The 22,533-nt window shown below is 44.9% G+C and overlaps 1 protein-coding gene across 3 annotated transcripts in view; it reads right to left on the reverse strand.

Moving 5' to 3' along the window:
* Positions 1 to 3,665: 3,665 nt before the first annotated feature.
* The window catches only part of SLC29A1 (solute carrier family 29 member 1 (Augustine blood group)), an 83,669-nt gene continuing 64,801 nt past the window's right edge, over positions 3,666 to 22,533 (reverse strand). For all 3 annotated transcript variants that reach the window (XM_088445388.1, XM_088445389.1, XM_088445391.1), the window contains 7 exons: positions 22,380 to 22,477; positions 20,080 to 20,176; positions 17,770 to 17,822; positions 11,140 to 11,248; positions 8,687 to 8,772; positions 5,962 to 6,161; positions 3,666 to 4,575 (listed from right to left, as the gene is read on the reverse strand). In XM_088445388.1, coding sequence (XP_088301514.1) covers positions 4,464 to 4,575; positions 5,962 to 6,161; positions 8,687 to 8,772; positions 11,140 to 11,248; positions 17,770 to 17,822; positions 20,080 to 20,176; positions 22,380 to 22,477 — 755 coding nt within the window. In that variant the 3' untranslated portion in view covers positions 3,666 to 4,463. The remainder of the gene's footprint in view (positions 4,576 to 5,961; positions 6,162 to 8,686; positions 8,773 to 11,139; positions 11,249 to 17,769; positions 17,823 to 20,079; positions 20,177 to 22,379; positions 22,478 to 22,533) is intronic.

Consider the following 22,533-nt stretch of genomic DNA (forward strand, 5'->3'; position numbering starts at 1 on the left):
TGGTAGGGAATGACGCTGGACACTGGCTGATGACGTCAGGGTCCTCTCCGTGAAGGGGATTTAGACATTACCCCGGGCAGAGACTTGGAGGGATGACGGACAGGCTGCGTGGGTGGGTTGTGCAGTCGGAATCAGGGGCAGGATGTATTGGAGTGGTGTGATGGAAGAGCGCAGAGTGTGAGTAACCGCTGCTGACAGCTGATCATAATTTATAAATTCAATATAAATGTATCCATCCACATTACCATTAGTGTGTTAGATATATATTTATAGTTAGTCAGATATACAGATATATATATATATATATATATATATATATATATATATATATATATATATAGGTGGGTGTGTATGTATACTGTCACAAAATAATGGGGTCCTGGGGGATGCGCTTTGCAACCAATGATAGCTGAATGCAGTGCAGACAATAGGATCCTGTCCTGTCTCTCCCTCCAATAGCTGGCAGAAATGTATTCCACTGCGTATGGCTATAGAGGTTAAAGGTACCAACCTTCTGCCCACCTTTAGCATTGTACAGTACTGACACGAATGAAGTCAGTGGTGTAACTAGAACTTTGTGTTGTATACAAAAATGTATCTGTAACCAGGGGGGCAACATAAAACCGCTTCGGTGCCCATCCCCCCTCTCCTCTACCATCCTCTCTTCCCTCCCCCTCCCTTACCTAAGAGGCTTTATAGTAATAGGCTGCATGGCCCCAGCACCGCACAGAGGAGATGTAATGTGCGGTATTTTAACTCAAAGACCGTACATTACACCTCCTCCTCCATTCTATGCAGGGGCCGTGCAGCCTATTGCTATAAAGCACAGCCCCTGACCCTCTGCAGCCACCGCTCCTTTCATGTTTGGTGGGGGGGGGGGGGGGGTGAGACGTCCCCTTGCCCCCCCCCCCCCCCAGTTCCAATGCCCATGCCTGTACCAATGCTTATAGAGAGACACCTTTCTCTGCAGTGGTTGTTCATTTAATACAACAGAGTAGTGCCCTAGTTAAATTTATGCCCCATAGCATTGCTAAAATTCACATTATGCCACACAGTGCCCACAGTTCATATTATACCACATTGTAGTGCCCCCAGTTCACATTTTGCCACAGCGCAGTCATACTCCCAACATGTTGTGGTCACAGCCCCTCCAGGGGGTGCTCCGGGAAGTTGCTGTACTGGGGCCCAAGATTTCTCTTGGCAGATCTGGCTATGCCGATGTCTTCGCAGTTGAGCGATTATCTTCTGTCTGCGAATGAGTCTGAGTCCCACTGTGCTTGCGTCACAGGGCCTGACTCAAAGACGGACGCAAATGCGATCGCAACTGCGTTTCCGTATGCAATGCAGTTGCAAAAATATGCTGTAAGCCTTCTCACCTGCGTGCGAATACGCATACCTACGTAAACATCGGTACCATCAAAGATCGGAGGCCATTTTATCCTTGCAGCAGGTCGGACCTGCCGCAGGACAGGGAGCTCTCCAGCCACGCAGAGCTGTGTATGCAATTGTATTGGCTAATTTATGCACGCCCATGTAACGGCATTCAAACGGCCAGGTACGCCTGCATTTCGCTAACCACCCCCTGTCAACACCCCCCAAACGGTCACTTCCTGTCAAACAGCAATGAGCCTCCGTGGTCTGCGTGAACACACGGCGATCGCATTGCTGCCTTCGTGCACGCACACTGCGATGCATACGCATGCGCAATAGCAAACCATCGCTCGATCTGCGTGCAATTTGTAGTTGCGTTCATCTCTGAATTAGGTCCACAGTCCATAACCTTAATTGCTAGGAGTGACTCTTTACTCGCAAAGTGATTGACGGTTAAGGGTCGTTTGGGAGAGGATTTGGCGTGTGCCGCCAAAAACATCTCGCAACCATTTTCGGGGCATGATGCTGCCTGGATCTGCGATCCCATACTCACATACACAAAACATGGCTCTTGCGTCTCAGTTCAGGCAGCCATTCTGCGCCACCATAGGGTTACTCAGGTGGTCGATTATCGAAGGATCTGCGTATGTGGCTGCGTATTAGTACGGAGGTGCTTGGATTTGCGATGGCCGCTGTGGGCATCTCAATACAAATCCTGGTGTCTGTGACTTTAACATATTTTCTATGATCCTTTGCGTAAAAAAATCACATCAGCGATGGCAATAGCGTACTTCTCAGAATCAGGCCCCTTATACAGTAAAATGAATATTGTATAATACAGCTATTATATAAGCAAACTATTGTCCTCCATTATCGCTCACATTACCCATAAGGGGGAGATGTATCAAACTTTGAAGAGAATTAAAGTGGAGAAGTTCTCCATAGCAACCAATCAGCTTCTAACTGTCATAGATCTAGCACAGTCTATAAAACGACAGAAGCTGATTGGTTATTATGGTCAGTTTCTCCACTTTATCTCTCTGGAATGTTTGATACATCTCCCCCTAAGTAAGAAAGAATGCAAGATTGTCACTGTGACTGAGCCTATATAGGCAACACCAGAGCAGGAGACCCGGGAAAGAAGAACGGTGGAGAAAGGCCGATGACGAGAGGAGGAAGAGGTAGAGAGAGAGACACAGGGAGGAGGAACAGGAAACTCGAGGCACAAGGGAAAGAAACTTGTGTGTATGTGTGTGGTGGGGGGCGAGTAGAGAAACCCTCAATAACTCACAACAGCTACAGGCAGCGGCGTATCTATAATGGGTGCAGGGTGTGCGGGTTAGTGTAGATCCTCTACTGAAGGTATAGAAAGAGTGCTACTTGTAGTGTATATGCAGCAAATATCAGTGGTGGGGAGGTCCGTGTATGTACCCTGCGCCAGCAGCTGAACTCTCCGGCTTGGGAACTGGAAGTATGCTGATAACACCTGGGTGAGGAATTGCTGGCTGTGTTCAGGGCTGCCATCAGAGATTGAGGGGCCCAGTATATATTTAACAGAAAGGGCCCCCCTTATCCTCCCCCACCTCGGTCTGTTGGACGCAAAGTTTCAACAAGCCCATCAAGCTTCCTTTGCAGGAGCAGATAGCTCCATGTGTAAGGTGGGTGTCTGACTGCCATGTGAGAGGTGATGGGTTTGAGTCCCAGGTATGTCAGTATTTTGAATGTGTGTTAAATAAAGGAGGATGTATCTAAAGGTTCTTGGGCAGGTGACCAGATGGAGGGAGAGTCAGCCAAGAAGAGGAAGCTGCAAGTTAGAATGATTACAAACAGAAAAGTGACAGGTGCCGCCAAACAGTGTCCCCTGCCCCGGGGTGCCCTGTACCGTGGCCACATGACACACCACCCTAGTTAAGGCCCTATCTAGTTGTACTGCTTGCATAGGGGCCCTGTCGCGGGAGTGGCCCACCTGACCAGCGCCTTCACCCACCACTCACACCAATGTCACTGTGTAACCTGTGCACAGAAGTGGCCGCGGGTCCAAAGCACCCACACTTTACCAGCGTATGGTGCCAAACCTATCTCTAGCATTGATGATGTCAATAAGTTTTTTTGTTTTTCATAGTATTATCCTATTTATTGTGCCAGTCAACTTTTCTCCTTAGAATTACGTTCTGCCGGAGGGATAGTTGTGTTTTCGGGTTACTATGAGTAGTGTATATGGAGGCACTAGTATTAATCTGTAATGGTGCAGGTTTATTTACCAGCATTTACAACACTGATGCAAAGACTATTGGTTTAGGAATAAGGATTTAATACATTAGACCCCTAAGTGAAGCATCGTATTATTACCGGTTAGTCACAGCTTATAGGGCATGTAACTCTAATATCTCTGCTTTGCATACAAAGGATTCCAAAAATTCAAAAAAGCTAATTAATGTAAATTGTGGCAGAGACGCAATTCGGGTTAATTGTCTAAAAAAGGTTAATTGTCTAAAAAAAAAAAAAAAAGTTTGTCTTCAGTTGAACAAAGTTTTAAACAGATATTTTACTATGAAATACAAAAATGTAGCAAATAATTCCAGAGATTAATACATAGAAACCTGCACAAATATAACACTCCGAGCTGTAAACTATAATCCAGTAACCTGGAAGGAAGAGAATGAACCAGTCATACAATAATAACACAGAAGCCGACTCTGCGACTGGCATCATGCCATGTAATATGGCAGCAGTCAGATCACATGCTTCTGTTGGCACATGGGGAATTACTGCAGCAATAGTTCCTGGCACTTTAATGATCACCCACTCCAAATACAATAACGGATAAAGTTTGTGGTCAATACTATACTGCATTCCGTATTTAGGGGCCCCTCGATGAGGTGGGGCCCGGCGCTGGTGCAACAGGACATAGCCCAGGTAGGAGGCGACGCCGGACCAGCTGATAATAGAACCTGAGGGAATGATGCTGTGATACTATATTTATCAGATCCCGGGTGAAACGCGCTGTAATGCTCAGGTCTTCATTTTTCTCTCTGCATATTAAGTGCATTGATTACACACGAGGTAGCGCTAGACACCAGGTTTCAGGAAAATCAGACCAGAATCCTCAGGAGGAAGGAAAATCCTGCTCCGAGAGCCAGGCCCAGTGACAGGAAGAACGCCATTATAGCGCCACTGGTTTCAGCCTCGTGTACATTAACCTTCCTGTAGGGACAAGAGAGAAGATGTGAGGGGGGTGCACTGGGGAAATTGGGACCCTTCCCCATCACTGGAGATTACAGCTTGTAATATATAAGTCTATACACAGTAAGGGCCGTTTGTATCTTGTCTATGATAATCCAACATCCGCAAACACTGCAGGCGCATACATGTAATGATTTATGGACAGTCAGTCAATGGGAACAGCAGTATTTCCATTGTATACGTTCTGGTATGAAGAGCTAGTGTGGCTTATCCGTTCAGGTAAGGAAAGAGAAGCAACAAGGCTTCAGTGTAAATGGTACATTTATGGCCTTTACATACCATATATAATATCGCACCAACTCGCAAGTACTTTCCATAAATCTCTGTGATTGAGAATCAGTGGAAATTCTCACGAGAATACTTTCTCTGCCAGACATGATTCTTAGCAAATATATCCCTAGGACTCCCGAGTCATACTCACAATGCAAAGGACAGCTCTTATCATAAGCGATGCCCTTTGCGTTATTACTCAAATGTATTCATGCATACGGCATTAACAAACGCCGCTATGCATGCAATAAGTGGTGGGATCTATCGCATGCAATATACAATGCATGATACATCCTGCCCAGATAGACAGAGATGGAGAGTGAAGTAGCTAGAGAGAGAGAGAGAGAGGGAGGGAGAGAGAGGGGAAGGGGGAGAGAGAGAGGTAGGGGGAGAGAGAGAGGGAGGGAGGGGACAGAGAGAGGGAGGGAGGGGACAGAGAGGGAGGGGGAGAGAGAGAGGGAGAAAGGGGGAGAGAGGAGAGTAGGGAGGGCGAGAGAGAGAGAGAGAGAGAAAGGGAGAGAGAGAGAGGGGAGAGAGGAGAGAGAGAGAGAGAGAGAGAGAGAGAGGGGGGGGGGGAGAGGGGAGAGAGAGAGAAAGGGAGAGAGAGAGAGAGAGGGGGAGAAGAGAGCGGGAGAAAGGGGGAGAGAGAGAGGAGAGTAGGGAGGGCGAGAGAGAGAGAGGAGAGAGAGAGAGGGGAGAGAGAGGAGAGAGAGAGAGAAAGGGGGCAGTTGGAGAGAGGGGGGAGGGGGAGAGAGAGGGAGGGAGAGAGGGAAGGGGAGAGAGAGGGAGGGGAAGAGAGGAAAGGGGATAGAGAGAGAGAGAGGAAGAGGGAGAGAGAGAGAGAGAGAGAGAGAGAGAGGAGGGGGGAGAGAGGGACAGAGGAGAGAGAGATAGCAGTACTTTTCAAAGCATCTTCAGCTGTCTTGGTCGCTGGATTTAGATGGGTAATAATAATAAATACTAAAAACTACTGTTTTTTTTCCCACCCCCTAATGGGCAGATCTAAAACACTTGGGGGAAGGGTCTCAGGATGAAGGATTGAATCATGTGCAGCCTAACAGGGACACGGGTACTTACTTGGGACCAAAGCACATGCATAGACTGGCCAGGTAGCCGTTGGATAGCGCAAACACTACCATGATGCAAATATACCAGGCATCGTGTGCTAGTAAAACAGGCAGGTAGTTCCGGGGCATCACGTTACACAGCATGAAGAGGGGCAGGAAGATCACTCGGGTGGCCACGAAGATCGGCAGAAGTTTACTGTCCTTTCCAGGCTGCAGAAGACACACAACATAAGCAATCATTTATATGCAGATGCAGTCAGGCATATAGACGTAAACTACAGGCATGTCATGTTTGCAGATCTAAGTTCAATTAAAGCGGGAAGAAGCATAGGAAGGGGGTTAAGGAATCTATTCTATCAAACAATGAGTTCTGTAGGCACATCCAGCTCTCCGTCACCTGACAGGGACATTGTGCGGGCGGCAGAGAGCACCTGTGCTGAGAGCAGAAACAAAGGGCACAGGATGCTCATCACACAGTCTTCTGTCATACTGGCACATCTGGATGCTCCACCCAGTGCCCACTAAGGTGCACACCTACGTTCCGCCAATGAATGGGCGAGGCATTAACTTGATAACCATATTCCTTTGCCGTGTGATTGGCCATGAAACACAATGGGCCCTACCTATGTGTGGGGTTACTGTGTAAAACCTATGTAGCGATATGAAATTATTGGGGAATCACAAAATGCTGTCAACTGCATTTAAATCCCATTTTAGACACCTCCTGTCCCTGTGGTGGCAGCTTCCCTGTTTTGGAGAGGAGAGGTCTGTCCTTGTGACTAACTGGGGGAGAAATGAGCAGAACGTGAGCTGAAGCTCCCATTGGCTCAGTAGACTATAGTCCTGATTGGTCAGCTCAGCGCAGTTACACATGTACCTGATTGGCCACTCAGATCATATCACCCCATAGGAGATTAGTCCAGTACTTCAGCTGCTTATTTTAGCTGAGGTGGAGCCTATGTCCGGCTGTACACAAGCAGCACATGTTGTCGTGTTTACTGTGATGGACATCTATTACCTTTAAGGGATTGTGTGTAACAGTTCCTGTAAGAGTCTACTAAGCAATAAAAATCATTATTCTTACAGACCCTGCTCTATACCTGGGATGTAGTTACAATCCCGGCAGTCGGGATTCCGGCTCTCAGAATACCGGCGCGAGAGTCCCGGCACCAGTCGGAAACCCAGCTCCGACGGTAAGTATTAGGGTTAGGCACTAGGGGGAGGGTTAGGATTAGGCTGCGGGGGGGGGGGGGGGGGGGTTAGGGTTAGGCTGCGGGAGGGGAGGGTTAGGATTAGGCTGCAGGAGGGGAGGGTTAGGCTGTGGGAAAATTGGGTTAGGGGGAGGGTTAGGATATTACCTTTAGGCAGTCACAATTTTGGCTTATGCAGACTGGCCGGAATGCGAGGCCAGGAATCTGCGTCCATGGACGCAGCCCCTGGCCTTGCCACTCCCGGAAAACCAGGTAGGGGCATATGGAGGCCTGCGTGCGATCACACAGGACCCAATCTGATAAACGGGAATCTGCGACCAGCAGTGCAAGCAGCTGAATTAGGTCCATTGCCTGGAGTCAATGCTCTGCCCTACCCAGCTATCCTGCTCCTAAGTTAGCAATCAGGAGGACCCAGTCATCGTCACCAGCAAAGAGGCGCTGCAGTAGCCAGATGTAAGCAGTTACAGGTGTCTGTAAAGGTGCCTGATGGTGGCAGTGACTACTATCCTACAACTAGTGCGAAGTTGGCACTCGCAGTCGGTGACAACGTCATGGTAAGGTGCCGACAATAGGGGTGGTCAGTAGCGGGCAACTAAAGATGGGAAGAAGTAATTGTGTTTTGATTCATTATTTGACATTGTTCAAAGCTCAGAAATGTGCTTCTGCCCCACATCCCACGCCCCCTGCAGGAAAGCACAAAATCTGTCCCATCAGATGGTCCAAGAGGAAACTCGAAAGCCGCGAGCCCAGAGCTACTGCACTATGCAAGCCCTTCTGCTGTGTGCCATGTCCGGGTAACCCCTCCGCAAGGACAGCCATAAAGATGCACAGTACTGGTCTCTCTAGAGATCTGCAGAACATTGCTCTGTCCCATCTACCCCTGACAGATCGGGATCTATTCTTCAATTTGCGGCTGAATCTGGGTCAGACACATCTCTTTTCACGGTCGCAAGTAGCGAGTTTTTGCATACAGGGCATGTGCAGAAAGGAATTTATACATTTTGAGTCAGATGGATCTCTGCCCGAATTCAATTTGTGTAACATGGGCGTTATGGGGTGGGAACCGGGCGATGACCATGCGATCGCACTGAACTGTTCCGTGTTCTGGGAGTGTAGTGGGCGTGTGACTAAAGCTCTACGCTGTTCTGTGTCGTGCGCATGGGATAGGGAATCCTGTTTCTGATGGATCTCTTGCACCTAGCATGGGGCTGGTGCACGTGCCCATACTAATGATGGCGGTTGCGGCAGTGGGCAGAGCGCATGGATCCTCGCATTAGCCCTATGGAAATTGGCATTAGCATAAGATAATAAATCTGGCTGCTGCGTCATCAGGCAAACACAGGCGCTCTGCGTCCGACTCAGAAAAGCCCCGTCATCTAATACATAGAAACCACAAATAACTCTCACACTGGATTCAATTAAAAATGTTAATATCTGAGCATCAGCAGCTCATAGAGGTCCTGTATAAAAATCTGTACAAGAAATGTCTCTGCTGCTCCAAACAGAACGAGATCTCATACTCACCCACATGAAGAGAGCGGTGAGGCTCCGGCCGGCCCAGTCAAACAGGTTAAAAAGCAGAAAGCAGGATACTGGAATGAAGTATTTTCCTGCACATAGAAGAGGGGACATGACATATATAGTAATTCTGAGAATGATACACATGGAAGGGCCCCAAGCATAATACACACTGGAGGGCCCCTAGCATGATACACACTGGAGGGCTCCGAGTATGATACACACTGGACGGCCCTGAGTATGATACACACTGGACGGCCCTGAGTATGATACACACTGGAGGGCCCTGAGTATGATACACACTGGACGGCCCTGAGTATGATACACACTGGACGGCCCTGAGTATGATACACACTGGAGGGCTCCGAGTATGATACACATGGAAGGGCCCCTAGCATGATACACACTGGAGGGCTCTTAGTATGATACACACTGAAGGGCCCTGAGTATGATACACACTGAAGGGCCCTGACTATGATACACACGGGATTGCTATGAGTATGATACACACTGAAGGGCCCTGAATATGATACACACTGAAGGGCCCGGAGTATAATACACCCTGGACGGCCCTGAGTATGATACACACTGAAGGGCCCTGAGTATGATACACACTGGACGGCCCTGAGTATGATACACACTGGAGGGCTCAGAGTATGATACACACGGGATTGCTATGAGTATGATACACACTGAAGGGCCCTGAGTATGATACACATTTCCTGGGGCTGTGTGGCTGGTGTAATTAACATTGGGACCCTGGATTGGCAACATCAATGGTTGAAGTATAATGGATTAAGGTCCCTTAGAAGGTACCAGCATCGCCGGTTTCATTAAAATCATCTTTTCTGTTCCTCTCCTTAAATACTTTTGGATTTATCCTTGTTGATGTGTTAAATAAGAGTGATGAGACACGAAGACTATTTATTATGTCTGGCGTTAAGCTTTTTCTCACATTGGCCAAATTGTAATTGGAAATGTTATCCTTCACCCAAATGCAACTGAAAGCACCAGATGAGAGCCGGGCAAATAACTAGCTGAATATTTTAGTCTCCAAAACTGGGCACCACTCTATAACCCTAAGTTGAGTTACTCTACCGACTTTCCCACTGCGCAGATCTCTACATGTTACTACCTCTGCGCAGGGAAATGCTGTATCCTATGCTATGTACAGGGATCTGTGATCCAGAATGTTTGAGACTTAAGCTGGGTACACACGTAAAGATTTTCTGTGCAACCATCCAACAAGTTGATTGGTTGGAATGAAAATCTGGTAAGGTATGAAAGCAAATGACAATCAGCAATTTGCTCCCAAACGCCGGAAAATGGACAAAAACTGTTTGAATAAATTGTTTAGATCAAACATTTAACAAACTTGTCTGACGACCAATTTCATCTGTTTTCTGGCATTTAGGAGCAAATTGCTGATCATCAGTTACTCCCATACGTTACCAGATTTTCATTCCAACCAATCAACTAGTTGGATGGTTGGACAGAAAATCTTTATGTGTGTACCCAGCTTTAGGGATAATTGTAATGGGATCGGTATGAAATACCGCCGGTTCTAATCCCGACGCTGGAAGACCGGCGGTTCTAATCCCAACAGGTAAGTATTTTAGTATTTAATAATCTAACCCCCACCCTAACCCTCCCTTAGGGGTGCCTAACCTCCCCCCCAAGTGCCTAACCCTAACCCCCCCTGTAAGTGCCTAAACCTAACCCCCCCTTCCCCGCCGCCTAAACCTAAGTATCATGGGGGGTGCCTTAACCCTAACCTCCCCCCTGGGGTTCCCTAACCCCAATCCCCCCTTCCCCTAGCCTAACTCTAACCCTCCTGGGGGGGTGCCTAACCCTAAGTCCTCCCTGGGAGCCCCTAACCTAACCCTCCCTCCTGCGGCTGTCCACGCCCGGCTTACCTTTGATCAGGATGCCGGGTGTCGGGCTCCAAGCGTAGATAAAATTAGAGGCGACGGTCATTAGACTCTTGCCGGTATTAGACAGCCGGGATCCCGACGGTCGGCATTTAGACCGTTGGCATCCCGACTGCATACCATTGTAACACCCTGTGAATTGCAGGCACCTGAGAGTTTTTGTTGATTTAGTGGATAAATTATAAGTTGCAATAATTTGAAAGTCAAAACCAACCTGATAACAGGTTATTATAATTACGCCATAGGGTTTTTGGAAAGGGGTTCCTGAAATTTGGAGCATCATGCTTAAACTATGCTAAATTACTTGTACATTGAAAAATAACCCGTGTCCACACGACTCCTGGCAATACCCCTCTCTATTCAAAATGTTTAAGTTGTACAGTATGTATGAGATCTTTATCGAAGGTCCATGTAACGGATCCCATTCCTGTAGCACTAATATGTGTGTTGTGATTCATGCTTGGTCATTCTGTCCACTGGGTTATACATAGACATGTATCCAATCCTGACATACCCCGTCATACTCACCCCACTCAGACTTGCCAGCAATGGTGGATTTCACGTCTGCGGTAACAGAGGGGAATATCCCAATGGTGACTGTGAACACCAGGCAGACAGACATCGCCAATACCCAAATCTAGGGCCAGACACAGCGAGTCACTACACAGGCCGGGAGCTCACATGATTTTCAGAAGATTGGCTAATATGTGCATGCCCGAGCAGAGAGGAGTATTAATGTCTACTCTCCAGATAGGAGATGGATGAGGGAGGGGAATATATATGTATGTATTGGGGGATAGGAGATGGATGGGGGGTATACTCTAAGTATGTATTGGGGTATAGGAGATGAATGAGGGGTATAAGTATGTATGTATTGGGGTATAGGAGATGGATGGGGGGTATATGTATGTATTGGGGGATAAGAGATGGATGGGGGGTATACTGTAAGTATATATGTATTGGGGGATAAGAGATGGATTGGGGGGTATACTGTATTTATGTATGTATTGGGGATAAGAGATGGATGGGGGTATACTGTAAGTATGTATGTATTGGGGGATAAGAGATGGATGGGGGTATACTGTAAGTATGTATGTATTGGGGGATAAGAGATGGATGGGGGGTATACTGTAAGTATGTATGTATTGGGGATAAGAGATGGATGAGGGGGTATACTGTAAGTATGTATGTATTGGGGAATAAGAGATGGATGGGGGGTATACTGTAAATATGTATGTATTGGGGGATAAGAGATGGATGGGGGGTATACTGTAAATAAGTATGTATTGGGGGATAAGAGGTGGATGGGGGGTATACTGTAAGTATGTATGTATTGGGGGACAAGAGATGGATGGGGGGTATACTGTAAGTATGTATGTATTGGGGAATAAGACATGGATGAGAGGGTATACTGTAAGTATGTAATGGGGGATAGGAGATGGATGGGGGGTATACTGTAAGTATGTATGTATTGGGGGATAAGAGATGGATGGGGGGTATACTGTAAGTATGTATGTATTGTGGGATAAGAGATGGATGGGGGTATACTGTAAGTATGTATGTATTGGGGGATAAGAGATGGATGGGGGTATACTGTAAGTATGTACTGGGGTATAGGAGATGGATGGGGGGTATACTGTAAGTATGTATGTATTGGGAGATAAGAGATGGATGGGGGTATACTGTAAGTATGTATGTATTGGGGGATAAGAGATGGATGGGGGTATACTGTAAGTATATACTGGGGGATAGGAGATGGGTGGGGGGTATATTGTAAGTATGTATGTATTGGGGGATAAGAGATGGATGAGGGATATAAGTATGCATGTATTGGGGGATAGGAGATTATGAGGGGAATATATATGTATGTATTGGGGGATAGGAGATGGATGAGGGGGGTATAAGTGTGTATGTATTGGGGGATAGGAGATTATGAGGGGGATATATATGTATGTATTGGGGGATAGGAGGTGAATGGGGGGAATAAGTATGTATGTATTGGGGGATAAGAGATGGATGAGGGAATTAAGTATGTATGTATTGGCGGATAGTAGATGGATGGGGGCGCATATATATATGTATGTATTTGGGGATAAGAGATGGATGGGGGGTATACTGAAAGTATGTATGTATTGGGGTATAGTAGATGGATGAGGGGGTATAAGTATGTATTGAGGGATAGTATGTGTATTAGTATTAGTGTGTAAGTATTGAGGGGAGGTATATAAAATGGATCAGATAGTATCAGTGTGTATGTATTGGGGGGAGGTATATAAAATGAATCGGATAGTATCAGTGTGTATGTATTGGGGGAGGTATATAAAATGGATCAGATAGTATTAGTGTGTATGTATTGGGGGAGGTATATAAAATGGATCAGATAGTATTAGTGTGTAAGTATTGGGGGGTAGGTATATAAAATTGATCAGATAGTATCAGTGTGTATGTATTGGGGGGAGGTATATAAAATGAATCGGATAGTATCAGTGTGTATGTATTGGGGGAGGTATATAAAATGGATCAGATAGTATTAGTGTGTATGTATTGGGGGAGGTATATAAAATGGATCAGATAGTATTAGTGTGTAAGTATTGGGGGGTAGGTATATAAAATTGATCAGATAGTATTAGTGTGTAAGTATTGGGGGGAGGTATATAAAATGGATCGGATAGTATTAGTGTGTAAGTATTGGGGGGAGGTATATAAAACGGATCAGATAGTATTAGTGTGCAAGTATTGGGGGGATTATATAAAACGGATCAGATAGTATTAGTGTGTAAGTATTGGAGGGAGGTATATAAAATGGATCGGATAGTATAAGTGTGTATGTATTGGGGGGAGGTATATAAAACGGATCAGATAGTATTAGTGTGTAAGTATTGAGGGGAGGTATATAAAATGGATCAGATAGTATTAGTGTGTAAGTATTGGGGGGAGGTATATAAAATGGATCAGATAGTATCAGTGTGTATGTATTGGGGGGAGGTATATAAAATTGATCAGATAGTATTAGTGTGTAAGTATTGGAGGAAGGTATATAAAATGGATCAGATAGTATCAGTGTGTATGTATTAGGGGGAGGTATATAAAATGGATCAGATAGTATCAGTGTGTAAGTATTGGAGAGAGGTATATAAAATGGATCAGATAGTATTAGTGTGTATGTATTGGGGGGAGGTATATAAAACGGATCAGATAGTATTAGTGTGTAAGTATTGGGGGGAGGTATATAAAATGGATCAGATAGTATCAGTGTGTATGTATTGGGGGGAGGTATATAAAATGGATCAGATAGTATCAGTGTGTACGTATTGGAGAGAGGTATATAAAATGGATCAGATAGTATTAGTGTGTAAGTATTGGGGGGAGGTATATAAAATGGATCGGGTAGTATTAGTGTGTATGTATTGGGGGGGAGGTATATAAAATGGATCGGATAGCATCAGTGTGTATGTATTAGGGGGAGTATATAAAACGGATCAGATAGTATCAGTGTGTAAGTATTGGGGGGAGGTATATAAAACTGATCAGATAGTGTCAGTGTGTATGTATTAGGGGGAGTCTAGAAAATGGATCAGATAGTATTAGTGTGTAAGTATTGGGGGGAGGTATATAAAATGGATCGGATAGTATTAGTGTGTAAGTATTGGGGGGAGGTATATAAAACGGATCAGATAGTATTAGTGTGCAAGTATTGGGGGGATTATATAAAACGGATCAGATAGTATTAGTGTGTAAGTATTGGAGGGAGGTATATAAAATGGATCGGATAGTATAAGTGTGTATGTATTGGGGGGAGGTATATAAAACGGATCAGATAGTATTAGTGTGTAAGTATTGAGGGGAGGTATATAAAATGGATCAGATAGTATTAGTGTGTAAGTATTGGGGGGAGGTATATAAAATGGATCAGATAGTATCAGTGTGTATGTATTGGGGGGAGGTATATAAAATTGATCAGATAGTATTAGTGTGTAAGTATTGGAGGAAGGTATATAAAATGGATCAGATAGTATCAGTGTGTATGTATTAGGGGGAGGTATATAAAATGGATCAGATAGTATCAGTGTGTAAGTATTGGAGAGAGGTATATAAAATGGATCAGATAGTATTAGTGTGTATGTATTGGGGGGAGGTATATAAAACGGATCAGATAGTATTAGTGTGTAAGTATTGGGGGGAGGTATATAAAATGGATCAGATAGTATCAGTGTGTATGTATTGGGGGGAGGTATATAAAATGGATCAGATAGTATCAGTGTGTACGTATTGGAGAGAGGTATATAAAATGGATCAGATAGTATTAGTGTGTAAGTATTGGGGGGAGGTATATAAAATGGATCGGGTAGTATTAGTGTGTATGTATTGGGGGGGAGGTATATAAAATGGATCGGATAGCATCAGTGTGTATGTATTAGGGGGAGTATATAAAACTGATCAGATAGTGTCAGTGTGTATGTATTAGGGGGAGTCTAGAAAATGGATCAGATAGTATTAGTGTGTAAGTATTGGGGGGAGGTATATAAAATGGATCAGATAGTATCAGTGTGTATGTATTGGGGGGAGGTATATAAAATGGATCAGATAGTATCAGTGTGTACGTATTGGAGAGAGGTATATAAAATGGATCAGATAGTATTAGTGTGTAAGTATTGGGGGGAGGTATATAAAATGGATCGGGTAGTATTAGTGTGTATGTATTGGGGGGGAGGTATATAAAATGGATCGGATAGCATCAGTGTGTATGTATTAGGGGGAGTATATAAAACTGATCAGATAGTGTCAGTGTGTATGTATTAGGGGGAGTCTAGAAAATGGATCAGATAGTATTAGTGTGTAAGTATTGGAGGGAGGTATATAAAATGGATCGGATAGTATAAGTGTGTATGTATTGGGGGGAGGTATATAAAACGGATCAGATAGTATTAGTGTGTAAGTATTGAGGGGAGGTATATAAAATGGATCAGATAGTATTAGTGTGTAAGTATTGGGGGGAGGTATATAAAATGGATCAGATAGTATCAGTGTGTATGTATTGGGGGGAGGTATATAAAATTGATCAGATAGTATTAGTGTGTAAGTATTGGAGGAAGGTATATAAAATGGATCAGATAGTATCAGTGTGTATGTATTAGGGGGAGGTATATAAAATGGATCAGATAGTATCAGTGTGTAAGTATTGGAGAGAGGTATATAAAATGGATCAGATAGTATTAGTGTGTATGTATTGGGGGGAGGTATATAAAACGGATCAGATAGTATTAGTGTGTAAGTATTGGGGGGAGGTATATAAAATGGATCAGATAGTATCAGTGTGTATGTATTGGGGGGAGGTATATAAAATGGATCAGATAGTATCAGTGTGTACGTATTGGAGAGAGGTATATAAAATGGATCAGATAGTATTAGTGTGTAAGTATTGGGGGGAGGTATATAAAATGGATCGGGTAGTATTAGTGTGTATGTATTGGGGGGGAGGTATATAAAATGGATCGGATAGCATCAGTGTGTATGTATTAGGGGGAGTATATAAAACGGATCAGATAGTATCAGTGTGTAAGTATTGGGGGGAGGTATATAAAACTGATCAGATAGTGTCAGTGTGTATGTATTAGGGGGAGTCTAGAAAATGGATCAGATAGTATTAGTGTGTAAGTATTGGGGGGAGGTATATAAAATGGATCGGATAGTATTAGTGTGTAAGTATTGGGGGGAGGTATATAAAACGGATCAGATAGTATTAGTGTGCAAGTATTGGGGGGATTATATAAAACGGATCAGATAGTATTAGTGTGTAAGTATTGGAGGGAGGTATATAAAATGGATCGGATAGTATAAGTGTGTATGTATTGGGGGGAGGTATATAAAACGGATCAGATAGTATTAGTGTGTAAGTATTGAGGGGAGGTATATAAAATGGATCAGATAGTATTAGTGTGTAAGTATTGGGGGGAGGTATATAAAATGGATCAGATAGTATCAGTGTGTATGTATTGGGGGGAGGTATATAAAATTGATCAGATAGTATTAGTGTGTAAGTATTGGAGGAAGGTATATAAAATGGATCAGATAGTATCAGTGTGTATGTATTAGGGGGAGGTATATAAAATGGATCAGATAGTATCAGTGTGTAAGTATTGGAGAGAGGTATATAAAATGGATCAGATAGTATTAGTGTGTATGTATTGGGGGGAGGTATATAAAACGGATCAGATAGTATTAGTGTGTAAGTATTGGGGGGAGGTATATAAAATGGATCAGATAGTATCAGTGTGTATGTATTGGGGGGAGGTATATAAAATGGATCAGATAGTATCAGTGTGTACGTATTGGAGAGAGGTATATAAAATGGATCAGATAGTATTAGTGTGTAAGTATTGGGGGGAGGTATATAAAATGGATCGGGTAGTATTAGTGTGTATGTATTGGGGGGGAGGTATATAAAATGGATCGGATAGCATCAGTGTGTATGTATTAGGGGGAGTATATAAAACTGATCAGATAGTGTCAGTGTGTATGTATTAGGGGGAGTCTAGAAAATGGATCAGATAGTATTAGTGTGTAAGTATTGGAGGAAGGTATATAAAATGGATCAGATAGTATCAGTGTGTATGTATTAGGGGGAGTATATAAAACGGATCAGATAGTATTAGTGTGTAAGTATTGGGGGGAGGGGTATAAAATGAATCGGATAGTATTACATTGGGAAATATGAGACCTATGAAGTATCTGTATAATTTAGGGCTGATGCAGGGTAGCCTGCTGTCGGAGTGTATATAGTGTGTCATCACACTGCGCATTCTGCAGAAACGAGCGCACGCTAGGAAGGGTGAGGCCGAGTCCTGCACATTCGGCCACATCTACTCTTATGATTGCGGAAGGGTGACTGGGAGGTAACGGGGCGTGCTCATGTAAGCAATGTTCAGTGATGGCGCATCGTCACAGCGGATGTAAGTGAAGCTACGCCTGCTTCTAGTATAGGCTGATGATGGCAGCTATCAAACAACATATGAGGCGGGCGCACTGCAACGGCATACAGGCGAATATACGCATTTATTCCAAGCATGCATTTCTGACTGTCGTCCAACTCTGCGTCAGGCCCATTACATATAGCTTTAGTAGTTAAATCACTTGTAGTAATAAATGGCAATAACAAACCTTCTTCAGGATGTGGAGAATAGATTGCTTCTCTGTGCTGGAGCCGTCTCCGCCTGCCAAATACAAGCATGTTATAGAACCGGATTTATCAACTGCAGTTTCCCCTCATTTACACCCACCATACACGTAAAGGGAGGCAGTGTAATTTCCCTGTAAGACACACACTGATCGAGATACATAGGGTCAGTATTAGGGGCAGGACCTGACTTGATGAGGACAGAAAACCAGGTAACATACAGCACAGACGTGTTCTGTCCCCTAGGTGCAGGGAGGAGGTGTATAACAAGGTGCATGTACAGGAATGTAGCAGCACATCACAATACCGATTACCCAGACATAAATTACCTTAATGGTATTGTTGAGGTGCAGAATTATCACATACTGTGCTATAGAGATGCAGTATTATCCTGCACTGTGCTCTATAGGGACAGTATTATCCTGTACTGTGTTCTGGAGGTACAGTATATACTGCACTGTGCTATAGAAAGGCAGTATTATCCTGCACTGTGGTATAGAGAGGCAGTATTATACTGCACTGTGCTATAGAGAGGCAGTATTATCCTGCACTGTGCTATAGAGAGGCAGTATTATCCTGCACTGTGCTATAGAGAGGCAGTATTATCCTGCACTGTGCTATAGAGAGGCAGTATTATCCTGCACTGTGCTATAGAGAGGCAGTAGTATCCTGCACTGTGCTATAGAGAGGCAGTATTATCCTGCACTGTGCTCTATAGGGACAGTATTATCCTGTACTGTGTTCTGGAGGTACAGTATATACTGCACTGTGCTATAGAAAGGCAGTATTATCCTGCACTGTGGTATAGAGAGGCAGTATTATCCTGCACTGTGGTATAGAGAGGCAGTATTATCCTGCACTGTGGTATAGAGAGGCAGTATTATCCTGCACTGTGGTATAGAGAGGCAGTAGTATCCTGCACTGTGCTATAGAGAGGCAGTATTATCCTGCACTGTGCTATACAGAGGCAGTAGTATCCTGCACTGTGCTATAGAGGCCGTAGTATCCTGCACTGTGCTATAGAGAGGCCGTATTATCCTGCACTGTGGTATAGAGAGGCCGTATTATCCTGCACTGTGGTATAGAGAGGCAGTATTATCCTGCACTGTGGTATAGAGAGGCAGTATTATCCTGCACTGTGCTATAGAGAGGCAGTAATATCCTGCACTGTGCTATAGAGAGGCAGTATTATCCTGCACTGTGGTATAGAGAGGCAGTATTATCCTGCACTGTGGTATAGAGAGGCAGTATTATCCTGCACTGTGGTATAGAGAGGCAGTATTATCCTGCACTGTGGTATAGAGAGGCAGTATTATCCTGCACTGTGGTATAGAGAGGCAGTATTATCCTGCACTGTGGTATAGAGAGGCAGTATTATCCTGCACTGTGCTATAGAGAGGCAGTATTATCCTGCACTGTGCTATAGAGAGGCAGTATTATCCTGCACTGTGCTATAGAGAGGCAGTATTATCCTGCACTGTGCTATAGAGAGGCAGTATTATCCTGCACTGTGCTATAGAGAGGCAGTATTATCCTGCACTGTGCTATAGAGAGGCAGTATTATCCTGCACTGTGGTATAGAGAGGCAGTATTATCCTGCACTGTGGTATAGAGAGGCAGTATTATCCTGCACTGTGGTATAGAGAGGCAGTATTATCCTGCACTGTGCTAAAGAGAGGCAGTATTATCCTGCACTGTGCTATAGAGAGGCAGTATTATCCTGCACTGTGCTATAGAGAGGCAGTATTATCCTGCACTGTGCTATAGAGAGGCAGTAATATCCTGCACTGTGCTATAGAGAGGCAGTAATATCCTGCACTGTGCTATACAGAGGCAGTATTATCCTGCACTGTGCTATAGAGAGGCAGTATTATCCTGCACTGTGGTATAGAGAGGCAGTAATATCCTGCACTGTGCTATAGAGAGGCAGTATTATCCTGCACTGTGCTATAGAGAGGCAGTATTATCCTGCACTGTGCTATAGAGAGTCAGTTTTATCCTGCACTGTGCTATAGAGAGGCAGTATTATCCTGCACTGTGGTATAGAGAGGCAGTAATATCCTGCACTGTGGTATAGAGAGGCAGTAATATCCTGCACTGTGCTATAGAGAGGCAGTATTATCCTGCACTGTGCTATAGAGAGGCAGTATTATCTTGCATTGTCCTATAGAGAGACAGTGTTATTCCATATTTAGAAGGGTAGTCTTCCAATTTCTACCCTCTGAATATTTATTGCAGATGTATCTGTATATAGTCTATGTCAGTAATGGGGAATCAGATGTGGCACAACTCACCCTTCTCCAAAAGATCTTTCTTTAACTCCACGTTATTCTGTGCATTGCTGGCAGCGCTAGTCTTCAAGTTTTCCACGGTGTAATAGTGGTAGAATTCCTGCAATCCCACTTTATATGTTAACCGCCTGAGCCCCCAATCATCTATACACACACACAGCCCCTCACCAACTATACACACACAGACCCTTCATATCTATAGACACACACAGCCCCTTACCATCTACACACACACAGCCCCTCACCATCTATACACACAGACCCTCACCAACTATACACACACAGCCCCTCACCAACTACACACACACAGCCCCTCACCATCTACACACACACAGCCCCTCACCATCTACACACACACAGCCCCTTCATATCTATAGACACACACAGCCCCTTACCATCTACACACACACAGCCCCTCGCCATCTATACACACAGCCCCTCACCATCTATACACACACAGCCCCTCACCAACTATACACACACAGCCCCTCACCAACTATACACACACACAGCCCCTCACCAACTACACACACACACAGCCCCTCACCAACTACACACACACACAGCCCCTCACCATCTATACACACAGCCCCTCACCATCTATACACACAGCCCCTCACCAACTACACACACACAGCCCCTTCATATCTATAGACACACACAGCCCTTACCATCTACACACACACAACCCCTCGCCATCTATACACACACAGCCCCTCACCATCTACACACACAGCCCCTCACCATCTACACACACAGCCCCTCACCAACTATACACACACACAGCCCCTCACCAACTACACACACACAGCCCCTTCATATCTATAGACACACACAGCTCTGAATCAGGGCCACAGCCCCTCTCCATCTATGGACACACAAATATATATATATATATATATATATATATACACACACACAGTCCCTCTCCATTTATACATCCACAGACCACTACCATCTACACAAACACAGCATGTCACCAGGTATATATATGCCGGGTCTCCTCAGCCTACCTCACTCTGCCCCCGTCCTGCCATCACTCCATTACTGCCCCACCCTCACTCTATCCCCCTGCCCACTGGTGTCAAATCATCTGCCACTGTAACCATCAGTGCCCCATCATACAAATCCTCTGCCACTGTAACCACCGGGGCCCCATCATACAAATCCTCTGCCACTGTAACCACCAGGGCCCCATCCTACAAATCCTCTGCCACTGTAACCACCAGTGCCCCATCATACAAATCCACTCCCACTGTAACCACCAGTGCCCCATCATACAAATCCTCTGCCACTGTAACCACCAGTGCCCCATTATACAAATCCTCTGCCACTGTAACCACCAGTGCCCCATCATACAAATCCTCTGCCACTGTAACCACCAGTGCTCCATCATACAAATCCACTCTCAATGTAACCACCAGTGGCCCATCATACAAATCCTCTGCCACTGTAACCACCAGTGCCCCATTATACAAATCCACTCCCAGTTTAACCACCAGCGCCCCATCATACAAATCCTCTACCACTGTAACCACCAGTGCCCCATCATACAAATACTCAGCCACTGTAACCACCAGTGCCCCATCATACAAATCCTCTGCCACTGTAACCACCAGTGCTCTATCATACAAATCTACTCCCACTGTAACCACCAGTGCCCCATCATACAAATCCTCTGCCACTGTAACCACCAGTGCTCCATCATACAAATACTCAGCCACTGTAACCACCAGTGCTTCATCATACAAATCCTCTGCCACTGTAACCACCAGTGCCCCATCATACAAATCCACTCCCAGTGTAACCACCAGTGCCCCATCATACAAATCCTCTACCACTGTAACCACCAGTGCTTCATCATACAAATCCTCTGCCACTGTAACCACCAGTGCCCCATCATACAAATCCTCTGCCACTGTAACCACCAGTGCTTCATCATACAAATCCTCTGCCACTGTAACCACCAGTGCCCCATCATACAAATCCTCTGCCACTGTAACCACCAGTGCCCCATCATACAAATCCACTCCCACTGTAACCACCAGTGCTTCATCATACAAATCCTCTGCCACTGTAACCACCAGTGCCCCATCATACAAATCCTCTGCCATTGTAACCACCAGTGCCCCATCATACAAATCCTCTGCCACTGTAACCACCAGTGCCCCATCATACAAATCCTCTGCCACTGTAACCACCAGTGCCCCATTATACAAATCCACTCCCACTGTAACCACCGTCATACATATCCACTGCCACTCTTACAGCCGGATGATGCCTGTAAGTCATTACACACTCACCAGTTTACCAAGTGCCAAGTAAGACAAGAGAGCCAGTAAAATGACCACACAGGCTGTGATAAAATAGCCAAATGCACTGTCTTCCAGTGAGGAACCACCTGAGAAGATACAAACTGGCATTACTAGGCGAATAGGTTACATAGATCCTGTAGGA

This window comes from Taudactylus pleione, unplaced genomic scaffold, assembly GCF_031769625.1.
Source record: "Taudactylus pleione unplaced genomic scaffold, aTauple2 ptg000378l, whole genome shotgun sequence".
Taxonomy (NCBI): domain Eukaryota; kingdom Metazoa; phylum Chordata; class Amphibia; order Anura; family Myobatrachidae; genus Taudactylus; species Taudactylus pleione.